The following is a 20,554-nucleotide window of genomic DNA, read 5'->3' on the forward strand; positions in this document are numbered from 1 at the left end:
AAGAATAGATTTTTACACTATAATATACGAAAAAGTGATATTGATTTATCTTACAAATACGTTAAAAAAATAAATTTAAATTTTGGAATTATTTGTGTATAGAGATATAAAATATTAAGATTAATATAAATTTTACTGATTATTTATTCTTCTATTATAATTGTTTTAATTAATTTATTATATTATACATCCCTATATTATTATAAAGTATTAACAAAACGATATATAGATTCTCATAACAAAATCATCAATTTGTTTTATAAAGGGTAATGAATTTCAAAAAACGAATGAAATTTTAAACATTACGGCTTAATTTACTTTTGTATTATTCTTATACACATTAGCGATTTATTTAAAAAATAATACTTTTCTTGTTGGTAATACTACGATTATATCTTATGCTTATCTATATTTTTCGCTAGAATAGTATTATTGACGTGTTGTTTCATGTTTGTCTACGTCGCCTTGTCAAGAGTAAATTTAGTGTCAAGATATTAACTAAACAAATCAGTTTTCTAGACTTATAAAATGGATATTTTTACGTCTATCCCAACCCATATAGACTACGTTGGACAAGCAAAAGCAGAAAAACTTTACAGAGCTATTATAACATTATTCAGTATCGTCGGTTTTATTTGGGGTTATATTGTCCAACAATTTTCTCAGTCTGTCTACATTTTGGGTGCAGGATTTATACTAGCTGCAATTTTAACTTTACCACCATGGCCGATGTATCGCAGAAACCCTCTGAATTGGCAAAACCCTAGAAATACTGATGAGAAATCTTCTGGCAAGAAAGGAAAAAAGTAACATGAAGCATTTAAATGACGTGTCGCTATTATTGATCTTATTTGTAATAAATAAATAGCTTTTAAGGTAAAAATCTTTTATTTTTCAGTAAAATTAATATCGGTTTATAGTTTAAAACAGGAAATTTGTCATATAAAATATAAGCACAAAATTTAGGCCATATTTTTTACAAATTTACATACTTTTTTGAGATGTTTTACAATATTCTTACACAAGTGGCTAAAGATGAAATGCACACATAAGACAATTACTAGATTCTATGCCTCATGATTCTGTGACAAACATGAAAATCAAAACTATTTAAATTAATCATATTTTGAAATGTAACTGTGTAGAACTGACTATGACAATTTTATTAATCCAGTGTATATTTTTGATTTACCTTCACTGGTAAAGTATTTGTGAACTATCTATATTAAAATCTCTATTATAATACTCAGTGTATTAAATAAGTGTCAAAATTCACTAGGATCTAAATAATAATTTCCAAAAAGAAACTATCACTTTACTATCAATGTTCTAAACTATCATTGAAACTAAACTTTTCTCTGAGATTTTTGAATATATTGTAAATCCTATTTTCATTGCACACATCACATTCACTGGTATTTTCATCATTTTCATTGGCCTTTTCATTTGCTATATTTTCACTTTTTGGGTCTGTATTAGAATCAGATTTATTGCCTTCTGTTTTAGACTCCGTTTCCAGATCCATTTTACTGCTTGTCTTTTCATCACTAGCATTATCAATTTTACTTTTCAAATGCTCTTCAGAAGTTACTTCAGTGGATTCTTCTTTGTCATACAATTGTTGTAATGTTATAATTGTAAACATAAATGTTACACCATAGTTGACAATAGACAGGGAAAATGGTCCTAAGGCCAAAATAAATATTGCCATTGTGTACAGCAAAGCAGCTACTGCATCATAATGCCTCCTAAAACAAAAATAAAGAAAATGTTAAACCTTTTATTTGGACAAAAAGAAACAGCATTTGTTTAAAATTCAATTAGTTGTCAGGTGTATATAAAATTAGTAGAATATATTAAAAAGTAATAAAATTGTCCATATCCAAATATTATTATTTTTGATTTCTTCTATACTATCTATTACATTTAACAGAACACCAGATGACTATGTATGAGTATAGTCTAATGCCGATCTTACTGTTATAGTAATTAGAAGTTAAATAAGTTGATAGCCTAATAGTGATACTAAAAAAGTCCTATAATACATTTTTTATAGAGTAACAATAATTTAAACCAATTTGTAAGCATATACAAATGCTGCAAAGCTGCATATTTTATTGCAAGAATAAAATGTTTTAGGACAGTTTTAAAGTACATTGGCACAATGCAATTATAAAAAAATATCTGAGGTATAAGGAAAACAATTTCAAATATACTAACAAATTCTTCTTTGGTCCATCCATCTGCCAAATAATAGCAGAACATGCTGACATCACAAAACCAGTGTGGTAGGATGTATCCGGTTTCAAAACCATACTATATCTGAAAATTAAATTATATAAATAATTTTGTAAACCGAAAATTAGAATAATTGAGTTATGTATTTCTTGTTTGTTCTAAAACATTAAAAGAGTAGTCAATGAGAATAGACTATCAAAGCATTACTAAAATATTTCTTAGTTAGTACTAATATACAAGAGAATTCATGGCTATTTATAAACAAAATATTTACTTGAAATTTCGAGCCCAAGTCAATAGAGCGGGTATATTAACAATCGTCACTGCCATCCACAAGAAAAATAGCATCATGTGAAAGTTTATATTATTTAAATCCTCGTCCACATGCTCAGCTTCGTTTGCGTCACATTTATCTTTTTTTTCATCTGTGACCTTAGGTAATAATGCCTTTGAAGTGTCATTATTCTCTGTATTCATTGATTTATCATCTGTTGATGTATTATCACTCTCATCTAAAGAATCTTTTTTATCTGCAGCCGTGACATTATCTGTCGAACATGATTTTGTGGCGCGTTTAGTTTCTTTGGATTTAAACATACGACATATCCTGCTTGCTATTTTGGACATTAGCTTATAAACAAAATCTTCAAGATATTCTTCGTACATTTTAGATAGCTGGAAGTAATTAAGTATTATTTTTATGTTATCTCCAAATTACAGAGGTTATAGATGTAGCATGTATAGTAAGACACAAATTAGATGTAGCATCGGAAAATGCAATGTAATGAAAATAAAACCGATTACTGCCGATTTACACAACCAATGGAAATAGCTCCCTATCGCGCCATTCGACGCTATTCGTCGCTATAGATTTACGCGTCAGAGAAAGCAAGTGCATGTAAATCGACGTGTCCAATTGACGAATATATTAGGTCATATGATATTACAAGTTATTATGTTTATGCAAAGGTCATATTCGCGTGAGAAATAAATATTGATAATTTGGGATAGCGTACTTAATTCGGATGTGATCGGTTTTACGAATTTTGCCGATGCGACATCTAAGTTGTGACGTACTATACACTGTAAAAATATATACGTTTATTTTTGTATAACTGACCATGAATGCATAGAATGCGGCACCAGCGGCTAATGACGCAGCACCACATGAGAGTGGAACCGCACATACAAGAGCCGCACTCATTATCATGGGCACTTTTTGTAGCCCTGCTGCCATCTTCTCAGCCAGTCCTGTACCACCGCGCCATACTATCCTAATAAGTAAAAAGTAAGAAATTTGCATCAACAACATGAAACATACATTATTTCTTAATCCCAAAATATATACAACAACAACAACAACAGCCTGTAAATTCCCACTGCTGGGCTAAAGGCCTCCTCTCCGTTTGAGGAGAAGGTTTGGAACATATTCCACCACGCTGTTCCAATGCAGGTTGGTGGAATACACATGTGGCAGAATTTCTATGAAATTTGTCACATGCAGGTTTCCTCACGATGTTTTCCTTCACCGCTGAGCACGAGATGAATTATAAAGATAAATTAAGAAACACATGAATCAGCGGTGCCTGCCTGGGTTTGAACCCGCAATCATCGGTTAAGATGCACGCGTTCTAACCACAGGGCCATCTGGACTCAAAACATATAATATGTAGTCTAATTAAAAGTGTAAATAAAATATTTTTATAATATTTTCTAACAAACCTAAATAGCAATCGATGTGCCAATTGAGATGAAAATACCATCACAATCAGTACAGCTGCGGCGACCACATTCAATATACCCAAAGCCGTCATATAAGCTGGCAACACTAGCAGTGAACGTGTGAAATATTGTAACTCGAGATTTTTCCAACTTGCGTTTTCTAAAAGAAATGCCAAAAACGGTACTGACCTGGAACAAGAAACAATTTTACTTTCACTTACTATAACATTTCTACTAAATTTCTAAAATAGAAAAAACTCACTAAACAAGCAAGAAAATCAAAAGATGTGACAAAAATAACTTTACGTCATATTGTAATAAATGGCGCCAAAATAGCTGAAGCTTCAACAGATTACGACAAATTATGATTGAATATTAAGATAACGGTTTTATGCAATTATTTAAAATAAGAACACTTATAAAAAAAAAAATACCCTGTAAAACATATTTGTTACAAGAATCCACAATATAAGTAATACGAGACTATCCGTCAATCTTTACACGCATTGAGGGTTAAATCCAATTGTATCAATTAAGGTTAATGGACTAGATTTTCTCGAGTACTTTCAACTTATTTACTGAACTTCTTTTTTATTTATAATAACAGAGTGAGGACTGACATATTTTTTACTATATTCTTATGTAACATATACGAGTAAAGATACAAAACAACATTGATCTTGAACATAAAATTATTGGTCAAGATGTGACATACCAACCTATAATATATAACATAAAATCACAGAGTGCATCTTTTATTTTTGAGTAAATTAATAAAGATTAAACAAAATTATCATGCCAATTATTATGATGGCAATTCTAGTGGTAACCACTGTTTGTAGACATTAGCACTATAGGATATACATATAAGTCACCTCTTAAATTGTCAAGGTAACAATTACTATGAAAACTTAGTTGTTATGTCCTTCCTGTATAAAGTAAACAGACTCATCCTGTAAAATGAAACACAAATATTGCTGTTTTGTAGTAGAATGAGTCGCCAGTGCCGTATTTAGGGAAGGGCAACCGGGGCAACTGCCCTGGGGCCTCCACATGAGAGGGGGCCACAGTTTTCAGCAAGTTAACAAATACTGAATTAGTCAAATTATAATAATGTTACCATTTAATATTTTAAAAGTTACCGATACAAATACGAAACCATTCATAGCTTACTGATTGAAATAAAAAAAAAATCAATTCATAATAATATAATTATTCGGGTGTTCACGCTTCTGTTTGTCTAGGGCCCTCACTGCTTTGTGGCCCCGGGGCCTCCACACCTTTAAATCCAACTCTGTGAGTCGCTGGTACATACATACATATATTTATTACGATATGCTTGTAAATTATTATAAAATAAACTTACATCAAAGTCATACTTCCTAATCTTCCAAACACCAATGCGTAATACGGCTTCACGCCTTCGCTCATCAGAGCACTGTGTATCGATATACACGAACCGCGTTCTTTCAAGCTCAGTATATTACTTCTAGCTGCGAGTAATACAATAGCCACTACATAAGGCACTAATACTGGGGTGTAGTTACGTGAGAGTTGTGCTAAGCGATGGTACCACGACGTTGAGATACTGAAATGTTTTTTTTTATATAAATTAATTGTTGACAAAGAATTATATCTTAATTTTCTCGACGCGTGACGTTAAATTATAATGACATGTTCACACTATCGGGATTATGTGAATGTTCCTGTTGTTAGAATGTGCCAGAACTTTTAATGACAGCAGACAATGACAATGACCCCATTGTGTATGGGGTCATTGTCATTGTCTGTCTTGACAGTTTTCGAAGTGAAAATTAAAAAGTTTCAAGTGCATGGAACTTTTAGACTACCAACACAGCTTAATAAAAAATAAAAAAAAAACTAGATGTCATATTTGACGACATAAAATTAAAAAAATATCCGTAATAACGATTAGGACGATTTATCGCTCCTATCTGGTTTTCAATCAAATACAAGAAGTGATAATTTAATTAAAAAACTTTTTAACAAAACACAACTCATGCCCAAATCATAATCAATCATTCATCAATTATCAGATATTTTGACATGAATGCGTTGAGTTAATTATGAATTAAAGATTTTAACTTTTTTATGGTTTTTATTGAATCCAGAATTTCGGAACATGCATTCGGATAAGCTAGCCACTAGATCAAAAAGCGGTTACTTTTCATATCGAATTAATAAAACTCGACGCCTTTTATTGAACTATTAAACAAGTAGCATTAAGTACTTACCTAATCCTAAATGTGCATTTTGGATCTAATAAAAGAGTTATCTTAACTTTCTCGACGGCCTCTAAGCCTAATGTTACATTAGGGTTGCTTTTAAATAAGCGTAATTTCATGGGCGTATTTTTCAAATGCCTGAAAAAAATAGCTAAATTAACTTAAAATAAACAATAATGAAACACAATACGTTAGTTACTACAGTCATTTTTAAGCATCACAGAATCTATATAATAGGTAATACCATACACTATTGTGTGAGTGCAATTGTCGATTTTTATATATTCAACTTTGTTAAATTTCTAAAAAACGTAGACCGTTTTTCTAGTTTATCTAATTTTTCTGTTGTATGTTGAACATTTCTGTGAAAAACATTGATAAATACGACGTTGTATTAAAAGAAACCTAGACTTAAATAGTCTTAAAAGGTTTCTTTGTCGATCAGCAATCTAGTGACGTATCGAAATCTCTCCGAATAAATTTTATTCCATGATTTACGAAATACCATTAAGGAAGTCGAAATCGAGACGAGGGCGAAAGACTTGACACCAATCTCCCCTCCCCGAGAGATTTTTACTGTTTACCTCATTACTTAGATAAATCACAAGATCTAAAAATTATAATTATCAAGTCAAGAAGCTCCTTCTGTAATTATTTAGTACTAAAACTTCCAAACGCGTCACATTTCTTGACGCAAGTTCTATGTCCCTAATCCCTATATTGTCAAATCAGAAAATATCAGCTAGGAATTTTAAAAAAAATAACATATAGTACGACACAACTTAGATGTCGCATCGGCAAAATTCGTAAAACCGATCACATCCGAATTGAGTACGCCATCCCAAATTATCAATATTTATTTCTCATGCGAATATGATCTTTGCACAAACGTAATAACTTGTAATATCATATGACCTAATATATTCGTCAATTGGACACGTCGATTTACATGCACTCGCCTTCTCTGACGCGGGAATCTATAGCGACGAATAGCGTCGAATGGCGCGATAGGGAGCTATTTCTATTGGTTGTGTAAATCGGCAGTAATCGGTTTTATTTTCATTCCATTGCATTTTCCGATGCTACATCTAATTTGTGTCGTTCTATACACAGCTAGCTGAGCATAGACAATAAGATAACTTACGTAAAATAATGAAACGATTCATGATTCTTCGCCCATGGTACGTGCAATTCCGCTGACACGTGATACTGTGTCGTTTGACAGGTACTCGACGGCTCCACGTATAACAAGTACGCTTGGTGGATCACATTCAAGTCGGAGAGAATCAATTCATAATAAAAACTGTTCGCTTCGGTTTCATCTTTTATTACATTTTTACCGAATGAAAAATCTGAGGGTAGTTTAACATCGATCTCCCTTGAGGCGTGATCATTTATGTCCACATTTAGTACTATCTGTGAAAACAAAAATTTAATTAAGTACACTTCTAATTCTAATAGCGACCAGCCTCGGCAGAATTTGTTTAATTAAACAATCTTCCTTGCGAATCACTCTATCTACAAAACAAAATCGATCGCGTCATTTTAAAGATCTAAGCTTACATAGGGACAGACAGCGGTAAGCGACTTTGTAATGATAATGATACAGCACTTTGTACAGGGTACAAAAAATAAGTTATTAACATGTAGATAAAATGTTACGTATTGAAATGAAAGTGTTATATCATTATATAAGATATTAATTAATTGATATTGTTACTAAAAAATGGAGCAATACTAGTTATGGCTTTTTGGAGAACGCAGTATTTTGCTACTCATTCTTAAAAAAACCGCATATATGTCGGTTAGTTACAAATAGTTCCATATTATATATAAAGAAAATAACCTACCGGCTTTTTAGTAGGCGATACTTTAACAATAACGTGCGTCCAGTCCGGTTCGATTTCCATCAGTTTATGTAAATGTACCGTCGCCAGCTTTCTCTTGCCGAAGTTTGTAGCCGCGCCGGTCCAGCGACTCAGTTCGCTCAGCGAGGTTGCTTCTTTGCTAGAAATTCAAATCAGATAATTATAACTTAAGTCTCATTGAAATAAAACTACTTTTAACGGATATAAATCGCGTATATTACGACGTTTCGAGCACTTTACAGCGTTCGTGGTCATGGGTAAACTGTCTATCCGTGACCACGAACGCTGTAAAGTCGGAATGATAAAAATAATTAATATACGCGATTTAAATCCGTTAAAACTAGTTTTATTTCAATGTGTAATAATCGCGAAAATCTAAGACAACATTAACTTAAGAATCATTTATATGTCACCGTAAGATTCCAAAAATCGTTAGATTACAATCTGACGGGACAGATTGTAATTACAATATAGCGATAAATAATACGTTAAATTGCAATCATATTTCACGGTTCACAATATTCTGACAGATAACATTCTTCTCGTCAGTTTGTAATCTAACGATTTTTGTAATCTTACGGTGACATATTTAACCCAAAGTTTCACTCGCGTTATAGGGGTTAGTCATCCGGCAAAAAAATAAGTCTTTTTGGACTTCAAACTTGTTTCTTACCAAATTTTAACAACTTTATTTCAATGATGTATACAAACAGACTAAGTAACTAAAACTTTCAAATCAGATAGGTTCCACCCACTCATCTTAAATATTCTACTATCAAATACAGTAATCAGTATTGTTGTGTATCGGTTCGAAGGTACCAAGTGAAGCTAGTATTGTACAATAAGTATTATATATATATATATATATATATATATATATATATATATATATATTTATATATCTAATAAATAAATTAAAACTGTTAATACCATAACAGGTTATACTTATAACTCTGACTGACATTTTATCGAAAACATTCAAAATAATAAGTGTAAATAATAATAATAATAATAAGCCTTTTATTTCATTCCCTTAGTTAATAATACATTTCATTTAACAATATAATATAATTCAATTGATTATAGCACTATTATTGTATCAATTATTGTAATATAATATTCAAATATTCAAACATGCATTACACAGTTGTAAATTATAAAATGATTAATTTAAAAAAATACATTTAATTGTTTATATTATTATTCTATTAAATTTATTTAGTTTATTCCAACATGCACTACACAATTTTAAGTTAATAAAATGTTTCATGTTTATTTATATATTAAGTTAACTTATAATAAAATTACACTAAATTACACTCATTTAAAGGGAACTCCCGTGCGGGTAAAGGCCTCCTCCAGACTAGACCATTTTTCTCTTTCTTGAGCTACCTTCATCCAGCTCTCTCCAGCGACAGCTCGTATGTCATCCGCCCAGCGCTTGAGCGGGCGGCCCACACGTCGCTTGCCCGTACTGGGACCTCTCCACTTGGTTATTCTCTTTGTCCATCTGCCATCCTCATAACGAGACAGGTGGCCCGCCCATTTCCATTTCAGCTTTCTAACATGGGTTATTGCGTCTGAGACCTGTGTTCGTTTGCGAATTTCAGTGTTCTTTACCTTATCCGAAAGCTTAAGGTTCAGTATACTTCTTTCCATCGCTCTTTGACAGACTGAAATTTTGCTAGCCGTTTTTTCTGTTAGACACCATGTTTGGCAGCCATATGTGAGGCAGGGTAGTACACAAGAATCTAGTACTTTCTTTTTGAGTTTGGTGGGCAACTTAGATTTCAGAATGTGTTTCAAGGACCAGTAACGTTTCCATGCTGATGCAATCCTTCTCTCCACCTCTTCCTTGTCTGTCTCTCTAAAGGACAGTTGCTTGCCCAGGTATATGTAGTCATTGACATAATCTACATTTTTGCCGTTAATTTTAATAGGTGTTAAGGTATTGTTAGTCATTATTTTTGTTTTGTCAAAATTTATTTCCAGTCCGACTTTAATGCTTTGTAAATGTAGGGTTGTTAGCATGTCATTTAGTTCTTCAGCGGTGCTAGCTAGTAATGCAATATCGTCCGCAAATCGCAGATGGCTCAAGTATTTGTCGTCTATTTTTATACCTTTGTTGCTCCAACTTGAATCTTTAAGAATGAGTTCTAAAACAGCTATGAAAATTTTCGGTGACAAAGGATCTCCCTGGCGGACGCCGCGTTCTATTTTGAAAGTTGGTCCGGTTCTCTCCAGTCTGACTTTACTTTTGCAGTTCTCGTATATGTTGCTAATGATGTCTATGTACGTTGTCTCTACTTCGTGGTATTCTAGAGCTTCTTTGATGGACGCATGTGAGATAGAGTCAAAGGCTTTTCGGTAGTCCACGAAGGCTATGTAGAGTGGGGAATTAAATTCTTTAAATTTTTCTATCACTTGGCTGAGAACGTGAATGTGGTCTATTGTAGAGTATTTAGTCCTAAAACCGGCTTGCTCTATGGGTTGTTTCGCATCTATATTTGTTCCAATTCTTTTCAGCAGACATTGGGAGAACAATTTATACAAACTAGCCATGAGACTAATCGGTCTGTAATTGGAGACTTCTGATGGATCTCCTTTCTTGTAAATAAGTATGATTTCAGATACCGTCCATTGCTCTGGCACTTTCCGTTCTTTCAGGATTCTGTTGAATAGTATGGTAATTAAGGCGGAAATAATTTTTTCGCCTATTTTCAGTGCTTCATTAATAATAGAATCCGGGCCTGGGCTTTTTCGATTATTTAGGTTTCTGATACCCCATACAATTTCCGTTAAGGAGAAGTCTTTCACTTCGGCTTCAACATTCAGTTCTTTAGAAATTCTGTTTATTGATACATCTTTAGAGGGTCTCTTTCTATAGAGTTCTCTGTAAAAATTTGTGGCCAACAAAACTAAGTCATTTCTGTTCTCCGAACTGCCTTCCGAGGTATTAATCTTTGGTATCCACATTTTACACTGACGTAGTGACTTATTCGCCGATTTTATACTACCTGTTCTATGTAACCAACTTTCATAGATATCTAGCTTGTAATTTTCGTATTCTTTATAAATAACCTTAGTGATAGTTTTGTACAGACTTTTTAGCTCAATTTTTTCTTCTTTGCTTTTATTATTTTTTAGTTGTAATGTATGCCTTTTCTTAATTAAATCTCTAGTTTCCTTTGATAAATTAAAGCACTTTTTTAATTTCTCATTAGATCTTGCTTGTTTCAGGCTCTCTATGATGCTTATTTCTAAGTAGTCATACAAACACTGAGTAGACATATTTTTGTAGGATTTGCCTTCAAGGGCTTTTTTCAAGGTATCCAAAAATCTTAGTTGTTCTTTTTCTGTTCTCAGCAAAGAGTTATGTTGTGAGAACTTTTTGCGACATTTTTTGTAGTTTTTTATCCTTAATGTACCTCTTATTAATCTGTGGTCTGAAGGAAATGAAATTTTTCTTAGCACCTCGAAATTAATAAAATAATCTCTTGAGTTTGTTAACAGATAGTCGATCTCGTTTTTAGTTGTATTATTAGGTGACATCCATGTCCATCTTTGGCTAAGTTTTTTCTTGTATAAAGTGTTCAGTATGACCATTTCCTCTTCTAAACAGAATTCAGTTAGTCTTTCTCCTCGTTCGTTGCCGGTACCTAGGCCATAGGGTCCGATTATAGGTTCTATAGGTACTTTAGGGATACCTATTTTGGCGTTGAAGTCGCCTATAATGATTATGTTCTGTCCTGAATTTTCCATTGCTTTTTTTACATCAGAATAGAAAAGTTCTAGGTTTTCTTCAGACGAACTTTCAGTAGGGGCGTATACTTGTATTACTGATAGTTCTGTTTTATGAATGCTAATATTGAGCAAAGCTACTCTGTCCGAAAATCCACTGAATTTCTGTATATTTCTTTTATGTGCTTTTTTTACTAAAAATCCAACTCCTCTATGCCCTTTTGTCTGACCAAAATAGTAAAAGATACACCAGTCTCTCTCTTCAATTCCATATCCTTCCTTTCTTATTTCTGATATACCAATTACGTCCCATTTTACTTTTTTAAGAGCAGACTCTAGTTCAATCATACGCGACTCATCTCTGAGAGATCTCACGTTGTATGAGCAAATATAAATATCTTGACAGCGTTTTTCATATGAGTTGATTTTTAATTGCTTAGTTATATCTGGAGGGTTGCGGTCATTTTCTCCCACGGTGACCAACCGGCTTGGGAGAATCAGAGGGGACCTTTTTGATTGCTATTCCTTGTTGTTGTTGTTGTTGCGATTTACAAAGCTTCTTATGTCATGTTTATTTTTCTTAGGAGGGTGTTTGGGGGTTTTGTTTAAAATTTCGTCTTCGTTTTTAGACCCAACAGCTATGTACTCAGGTGATTGTGATTGGTTTCTCTTGTTATTCGAGTTGGAGCGGTCTTTATTCTCTTTCTGTTTCGGATAAATGATTCTATCGAAGCGCAGTACAGCATTGATTCCTTTTTTTCTCTCTATGTTGACTATTTCTTGCAGTTCTTTCCTTTTTTGTACTAATTTTGGTGGAAAGTCTTCCTTGATATAGTATCCACAGTTGAGCTCTTTTAGATATTTTTTACTCTTCAGAACTTGAATTTTTTTTTCCGAGCGTGCTAAACGTAACTATGACTGGCCGGGGGTTATGTCCTTTCTTTCCTATGCGTGTTACGCTTTCGATTTCCCATCTTTTACAAGAAGTTGTTAAAAGGTTGTTTGTAACATCTAAAATAGCGTCTTCCAACTCTTGATATGATTTTTCTTTTTCTTCGAGACCAAAAAATATTAAATTTTTCTTCCTTAGTTTGTTGTCTATTATATCTATGTACTTCTCTTGTTCTTCAACTTTTTTTTCTAGATTCTCAAATCTTTTATCTAATTTTTGGAACTGTAAATTGATGTTTTCATTTATTGATGTTGTGATAGTTTCCTGCATATTCTTCATGTCAGTTTTCTGCTGTTGTAAGTCTTTTTGAATGCTTTGTAATATTTTTGTAATATTTTCCATTGTATATATTCGATGGTTGATAAAAAGTTTTAATGTTTAATGCACAATTTTAATATAGCTCCACCTGTCGTGTAGTAGTGGAAACACGATGACCTCGAGGTCCCGAATGCGCTTGCGACTTGGACCTTGTTGTGAAGTCGTTATTCACCAATAGATGGCGCTTTTCCTGCTTTTAGTAAATAAATAGTACCGCAGAATGAGTGATGATTTGCAAATTTACATGTTATGTAAGAATACAAAAACTTGTCTTCATGGTTTTCTTGTCTTGGAAATTGCTTATTTATTCACTTTGGCTACTTTCATCAACGTCTAAGTCTTTTGTCTTCACGGGCGGTATCAATTTCATGAAAATAAACACAATTTAGATCACGATTGTTTCACACTTTTTTTTGCACTTTTACGTCTCGAATGAGTTAGTTCTTCATTTCACTCGCAGGTACTATGCATTTGTCTTGCTAGATTATTAATCCTCACTTGCATTTGGTGGTTAAAACTATTTATCACAACAAAAATTGACGGAGCTACTCTTAACGTTCGCACTGGTGGCGCCCTCCTCCCATTGAGCCCTCATTCAAAATAATAAGTGTAGACTAACTTTATTATTGCTTTATTCATGATGTATACACTAAATATAAACGATGAAACGCAATCGACACTGAGACTGCATTACTTTAAATGTACATACATACATACTCTCATCACACCTATCATATCCCCTCTTTTTATTCTTTCAATGATTATTTATATTATTTTATTTTATGGAATAGGTTGGCGGAGCATATGGGCCACTTGATGGTAACTGGTCACCATCACCCATAAACAATGAAGCCGTAAGAAATGTTAACTATTCCTTACATCGTCAATGTGCCACCAACCTTGGGAACTAAGATGTTATGTCCCTTGTGCTAGTAGTTACACTGGCTCACTCACTCTTCAAACCGGAACACAACAATACTGAGTACTGTTATTTGGCGGTAGAATAACTGATGAGTGGGTGGTACCTAACCAGGCGGGCTTGCACTGAGCCCTACCACCAAGTAACGAGAGTAATAACTAACAACTAGTAGTCGCCGACGGCTTCGCTCGCGTTTTTGTTGTCATGTGTTAGGCAAAATAGTAACGATTGTCCTTTATTGGAGTTCAAGTTTGCTTACCAAATTTCATCAAAATCGATTCAGCGGTTTAGTCGTGAAACAGCGACAGACAGACAGACAGATACAGTTACTTTCACATTCATAATATAATAAAAATCAAGTAGATAATAAATAAGTGTTGCCAGGGTGCAAAAAAAACTGCAATTTTCGATTAAAATTCACGTATTAATACATGTGGGTTGTTAAACAATTCTCTTGTCTTATTTTCTTACCAGTATCTGTACGAATTGTAAACATTCTTCGCATTGCATCCAAATATCCAATCTCTATCGTCTACGTTCACCGCTTCGACGGCTACAAATCGATTTTGTGGGAAACTGACAAGTCTTATCATCAAGTGTGTTGTCCTAAAAATAAACAAAAAAGTATTTACACGAAATTAAACTCTATCGTAAAGAAATATGGTATACATTGTAATATGAAACAATATTAACATTAAACCATATTGATTTAGGTAAAAGTTCTTCATTTGTATTGAGATTACTAACTAAAGGAAAGTATTAGAATGTACATTCTCTCAATAAAAATCGTACTAATTTATTAATAAAAAAAATGCGTGAAGATCATCAAATATCGTATATTGGTATTTATAATAAATAAATAAAATATTAAAGCCCTTTTATTTCTCACCAAGTGAATTTTTCATTACATATTTAATCATTTAATAAATTAAACATATACTCTCTTAAATAAGCAATAATATTAATATATATATATATATATATATATATATATATATATATATATATATATATATATATATATATATATATATATATATATATATATATATATAATCAAATAAATCAATATATCATCGATAACAACATATTGAACAATAAACCTAAAAAAATATAGACTCATATTATTAAGAAAAATTCTTACTATTCTGAGATATGGGTGCAAAATATTAAAAAGAGCGTATTTCAACAATGTTTCACGTATAGTCTGCAAAATAATGTTATTGTCGTTGCTCGATTGAATTAAGAAAATACGTTAAAGAAGATGACGTAAGCTTGTGGTGTAATAATAATTATTTCGAGGTCTGGAAAAATGCCAGCAATGTGCTGTATTTGTTACCGGACTCAATCAATGTGATAAATATAACAATTTCATTTTCCTCTTAAAATGCAACAATTTCATTATTTATATTTAAATTCATTTTCAAACCCAACCGTATCTTTAACCCAATTCTATTGAAACGCGTTTACAGTACGATATCTTGGAAGTGAAGATAACGATTTACTAAATTACATGGAACATTTTTATCAAATAGATCAGATCTATCAGCATTCTTAGATAAAAAAAATATTGGTTATCCCAGTACATATATAGTTATATAAAGTAAATTTTATACAAGTTACCTCTCGATCTCCGGCCGTGAAATTTGATAAATTCGCCTGTTATCTTCGTACCAGAACGCATCACCTTGCATTGTCACGTTGTGTCGTATTATTAATGGGTTTAATATCATAGATCGATTCGCCTATAAAGTAAAATAATATATATAAAAAAGCTGTAACCAGATAATTTGCTATACAATAGAATTTGGCCAGTCGAATTAGTAATGTGATGGTACATTGTGATCTTCAATTATAGACATTGACACAATGAGAAATCTTCCTAACATAATAAAACTAAAAACCCTTATGGATTTAAGACATTTTATGTTTTAAGCGTTTTTAAAACAGTAATTTATTCTTCAAGCCGGAAACATCATAAAGTGGTAATGTTTATAAGTAGAACTGATGAGTAATACTGTGACAATCGTACATATTTATAATCATTTAAAAGGAAATGCTCTATACCACGCAGATAAAATAATTACAATACTTTAATTGCATCACAAGAGGTCTGCATTAAGAGACATGCAATATGTTTATGTTACTTCCAATACATATTATCAGAGTCACCTAGCCACTTTTGTCCATCTGTTTGTGTACGATAAATTCTATAATAATGGCATTTCATGGAATTTTCACCAATATAAGATAGTTATTAATGAAAAAGATAAGCTTATATATCGATACTGATGAATGTATGACAATGATAGTAGATTTGAACTTTGCTGGCCTACACCGAATAAAACAATATTAATTTTTATTGTAATTCCTATTTAGCCCTCGATCTGAGCTTAAAACGTCTGTTAGCAGAGGGGACAACCATAGCTGAGGAATCAGATTCCTGTAACTTTGTACTAGGCTAGGGGGTCCGTAAGCCATTGTACTCTTGACGTTTTAAATTTAAAATATATTACGATGCAAACTTTTTATAGATATTACTATTTAACCTGTGCGTAACCGGGGCGGCTAGCTAGTAAAAATTATTAACAATAACAAGTCAGAAATTGTCCTATTAAAATAATTACATACACAGGGCCGTATTTAGGGGAGGGCAACCGGGGCAACTGCCCTGGGGCCTCCACATAAGGCACAGTTTTTAGCAAGTTAACAAATACCGAGATATAGTCAAATTATAATAATGTTATTATTTAATATTTTAAAAGTTACCAATACAAGTTAATAAATCATAGCTTACTGATTGAAATAAAAAAGTTTGTCTAGGGCCCCCACTGCTTCGTGGCCCGGGGGCCTCCAGACCTTTAAATCCGGCTCTGTACATACAAACAATAAATACAAAGAACGTACTTAATAACGTACTAAAGAGCCGGCCCGGCTTCGAACGAGTGCAATGCTGTCACTGTTCCGCCTCTGTTTCACAGAGGTGTATTCATAATAATGCGCTTAGCAACATAATATTTAATGTTTATCTATATTATGGATGAAGGAAGCTAGACATTAGAAGTGTCTAGTTCTAAGTTTAGCCGTTGTGTACAAAATGTATTTAATTATACATACAAACTTTCCTCGTTTACCAACAATTTTATTTGTGAAAACCGCATCGAAATCATTGAGTGATTCAGAAGAGGAATCAGAGAAAGAAAGAGAAAGCTATAGTACGACACAAATTAGATGTAGCATCGGAAAATGCAATGGAATGAAAATAAAACCGATTACTGCCGATTTACACAACCAATAGAAATAGCTCCCTATCGCGGCATTCGACGCTATTCGTCGCTATAGATTCTCGCGTCAGAGAAAGCAAGTGCATGTAAATCGACGTGTCAAATTGACGAATGTATTAGGTCATATGATATTACCAGTTATTACGTTTTTGCAAAGATCATATTCGCATGAGAAATAAATATTCATAATTTGGGATAGCGTACTCAATACGGATGTGATCTCATATTGATTAAAATTTGTTAAATGGCTCAATCTTGCAAGTCCATCTGGGCAAGTACCATATATTTGCCAGATAATCTACCGGCACACATTGAAGGGTGAGCGAGTCGATGGAACTATACTCTGTTCCAATATAACAAGAAAAAAAGCCAAATAAACAACATCTGACGGCAAAATTGACGCGAAATCATTAGTTCAGAGCTTGATCAATTTAGCATATTCACTATTATTTGCGATTGGCGTTTTCCACGAAACTGTTATCGGAATTTTGGAAGTTAAATTAAAGTGGAAATAAGTAGTGTAAGAATGTTGCATTACAAATAAAGATATATTGATCATACTTTCTTAATAGTGCACAAAATAGATGAGTTTTTAGTAAGTCGCAGAAAAATCTTATATTTAAAGTTTGTATAGCTTTTTTCCTACTTCAATTGGAATAAGCTATACATAGAAGGGACATAAAGTCTAGTATGAATTCTCAAGGTCGAGTGACAAATTGACGATTTGAGAATGCATAATATGTATATAGTGGCATCAGGCGAACTATTTGCCAGTGTGTCTACCAATTTTAAATAAAAATAAAATATATATAAAACACGGTTCTGTAGTCGAAATTTACAAAATAAAAGAGTCTTTAATGTAAAAAAAAAAACATTTGAAACAAAAACTATAAGGTGTTACTATCAAGGACTCTCACACTTAGATGAGATTAGATAAAAATAATAAAAGATTATCTTTGACAAACAACTAAACATTATTAATGAGAATTTCACAGGTATTTTTAAAAATAAAATACTAGGAACAGTAGTCTATTAATAGGAAATTTTTATCAATAAAAAATTAATTAATATAAATACCTCAAAATATTGTCTGGCACTAGCTGCTATTTTCTGATTATTCTCTGTAATTTGTTTAGTATGTGGATCAATAATGCTGAAGAGGAAACGATTGACTATCATCACAAGCTGCTTACACCACACCATGCTGACATGATCTGGTGTTACCCATACACCGGGAATAGCTGTGGCCTGTTAAAACCAAACAATTTAATTATTAATGAAATATAAATATGTACCATTGATTGGACTTTTTTCAATTTTTTTTTTTAATTCAAATAAACAATACTCTGTATGATATGTTTCAAGTTTTATATTGCTGCTATTGTTTAACTTATAGTTTTGATAAAGGATCAAATTGTATGATCTTATTGAAGTTTAATTTTATCTATATACCAAACAACGTTCATAAACAATATATATGGAATGTACCAAAGCACTAGTGTGACTGTCGTTTGAAGAGGTCAGTCCAGCTGGAACCAGTACATCACGTGGTCCACTTCCAATGCTTATTAGAAACTTTTTATCCTCAACCTCCTTATATCTTTTAACATAGGCTTCCCATTCTAAGTTCATAAGCATGTAATAATCATTTATTACTGAATCAAAGTTAATAACTGGAGCCTCGAGTGGTGTTGCCAGTGTAATTGCAATATTAGTAGTATTGATTGTACTTGGATATGCCAAGAGACGTTTTGCTATAAGTCCTCCCTGAAATAAGAAATATATTAAGATTTCTTTTTATACACCATGGTTATAAATCTTGAGATAACTATCTCATTTATGGCAGTAAAACTGACTTTTATAAATTATATGGATTTTTCTGCAGTATGTTTTGTTACCTTGTTCAATATGATAAAAAAAAAAAACAGGAAAATAATCAGTCTAAATGAATAATGGCTTCTTACCATTGAATGTCCGATAAGTATTATGGAAGTAGGAACTGTCTTTGTATATCTATTGCTTTTATAAAGGCTCAATATTTTTGTTACACAAGCCGCAGCAAACTGTGTCTGGCTCTGTAGTACACCACCATACAAACCAGAGAGCTCTTCATTATAACTTACTAAAAAATTATAAACACAGTGAACTTTTGGTATCTTTTGGATAAAGTAGATTAAATATGTAATAAAGACATGACATAGATCCCTAAAACATAAATACACTTTACTAGAAAAATAATTTTAGATAAACTGCTTGGAATAATAATTTACTGACTTATATTTCTATTTTTTTTGTTATTATAACTATAGCATTTCAATTACAAAATAAAACAAAGAAAAATTGAGAAACAAAGAAGAAAAAATTAACTTTTTGTTTTTACATATTTAATATTTAAATAATAGTGTAATATAAATATATTATATGTATGAGTATGTTTGTTGGTAAATACTTAATTTGGATAATAATGGTAATTGATCTATTTGATAATAGTTAAATTTATCATTTGCTTACTTGTAAAATAATCAAAATGGTATTCATATTTTGGTGATAATGCTTTTCTCAAGGCCACAGATGCTAATGATCTAGCCTGCATATGACTGCCTGAATTCCCCGGCAGAAAAAGAACGGGTACACCATCAAACCTTAAAAAAAAATACGGTAAAAATCTAAAAATTTTACGAAACGAATTTTACTAAACAATTTTCTCTTACCACATTTTTCTAGCTCTCTCAGTAAATCTTCCTTCACTATATGCATATAGACCATATTGTGGAAATATTTTATTTTCATCTAGAGTTATACGCTGAAAGTGTACGAAAATATGTTGTATAGAAATCAAATATTTAATGAAAATGTTAATTAATTATATATCAAAACTCACCACAAACTGAGGATACTCAAACATATAAGTCATAGCACAATAATTATTTTTGTCACTAAAATAATTATTCAATATACCGAAAAAATAACCCACAACGAAAATAAATGATATAACTTGAAAGGCACTAAGGCCAATAATATTTAAAATTTTCATTATGATTACGTTTACTATATGAATAGTTAATAAATAAGTATTATTAAATTATTTGTACACTAAATTCATTGAAAAGAAAATATATTTATATTATAAATTTCATATCGCGGCATATTATTTAAATTAATTTGATAAATCACATATTAACCACAAACAAAACATCACACCTGACAATAATAGACTAAGAATAAAAATAGAAAAATAATAAAATGACATTTTGAGAACATAGTTG

General features: G+C 32.0%; 2 protein-coding genes across 2 annotated transcripts; one reads left to right on the top strand and one right to left on the bottom strand.

The window, feature by feature from the left end:
- Window positions 1–438: 438 nt before the first annotated feature.
- On the top strand, window positions 439–883 carry LOC124530104 (signal peptidase complex subunit 1). The gene has a single exon (XM_047104104.1). The coding sequence runs from the start codon at window positions 529–531 to the stop codon at window positions 808–810; it is 282 nt and encodes a 93-aa protein (XP_046960060.1). The 5' UTR covers window positions 439–528; the 3' UTR covers window positions 811–883.
- Window positions 884–896: 13 nt separating this feature from the next.
- On the bottom strand, window positions 897–20,496 carry LOC124530103 (GPI inositol-deacylase). The gene is made up of 17 exons (XM_047104103.1): window positions 20,170–20,496; window positions 20,000–20,091; window positions 19,800–19,930; window positions 19,253–19,410; window positions 18,777–19,055; window positions 18,366–18,536; window positions 15,628–15,749; window positions 14,476–14,610; window positions 8,057–8,213; window positions 7,351–7,622; window positions 6,216–6,344; window positions 5,327–5,548; window positions 3,961–4,149; window positions 3,359–3,512; window positions 2,513–2,913; window positions 2,221–2,322; window positions 897–1,748 (listed from the first exon to the last, which is right to left on the bottom strand). Exons 1-17 carry the CDS (start codon window positions 20,320–20,322, stop codon window positions 1,322–1,324), a joined length of 3,294 nt encoding a protein of 1,097 aa, XP_046960059.1. The 5' UTR covers window positions 20,323–20,496; the 3' UTR covers window positions 897–1,321.
- Window positions 20,497–20,554: the final 58 nt, after the last annotated feature.

Source organism: Vanessa cardui, chromosome 5 (assembly GCF_905220365.1).
Source record: "Vanessa cardui chromosome 5, ilVanCard2.1, whole genome shotgun sequence".
Classification (NCBI taxonomy): domain Eukaryota; kingdom Metazoa; phylum Arthropoda; class Insecta; order Lepidoptera; family Nymphalidae; genus Vanessa; species Vanessa cardui.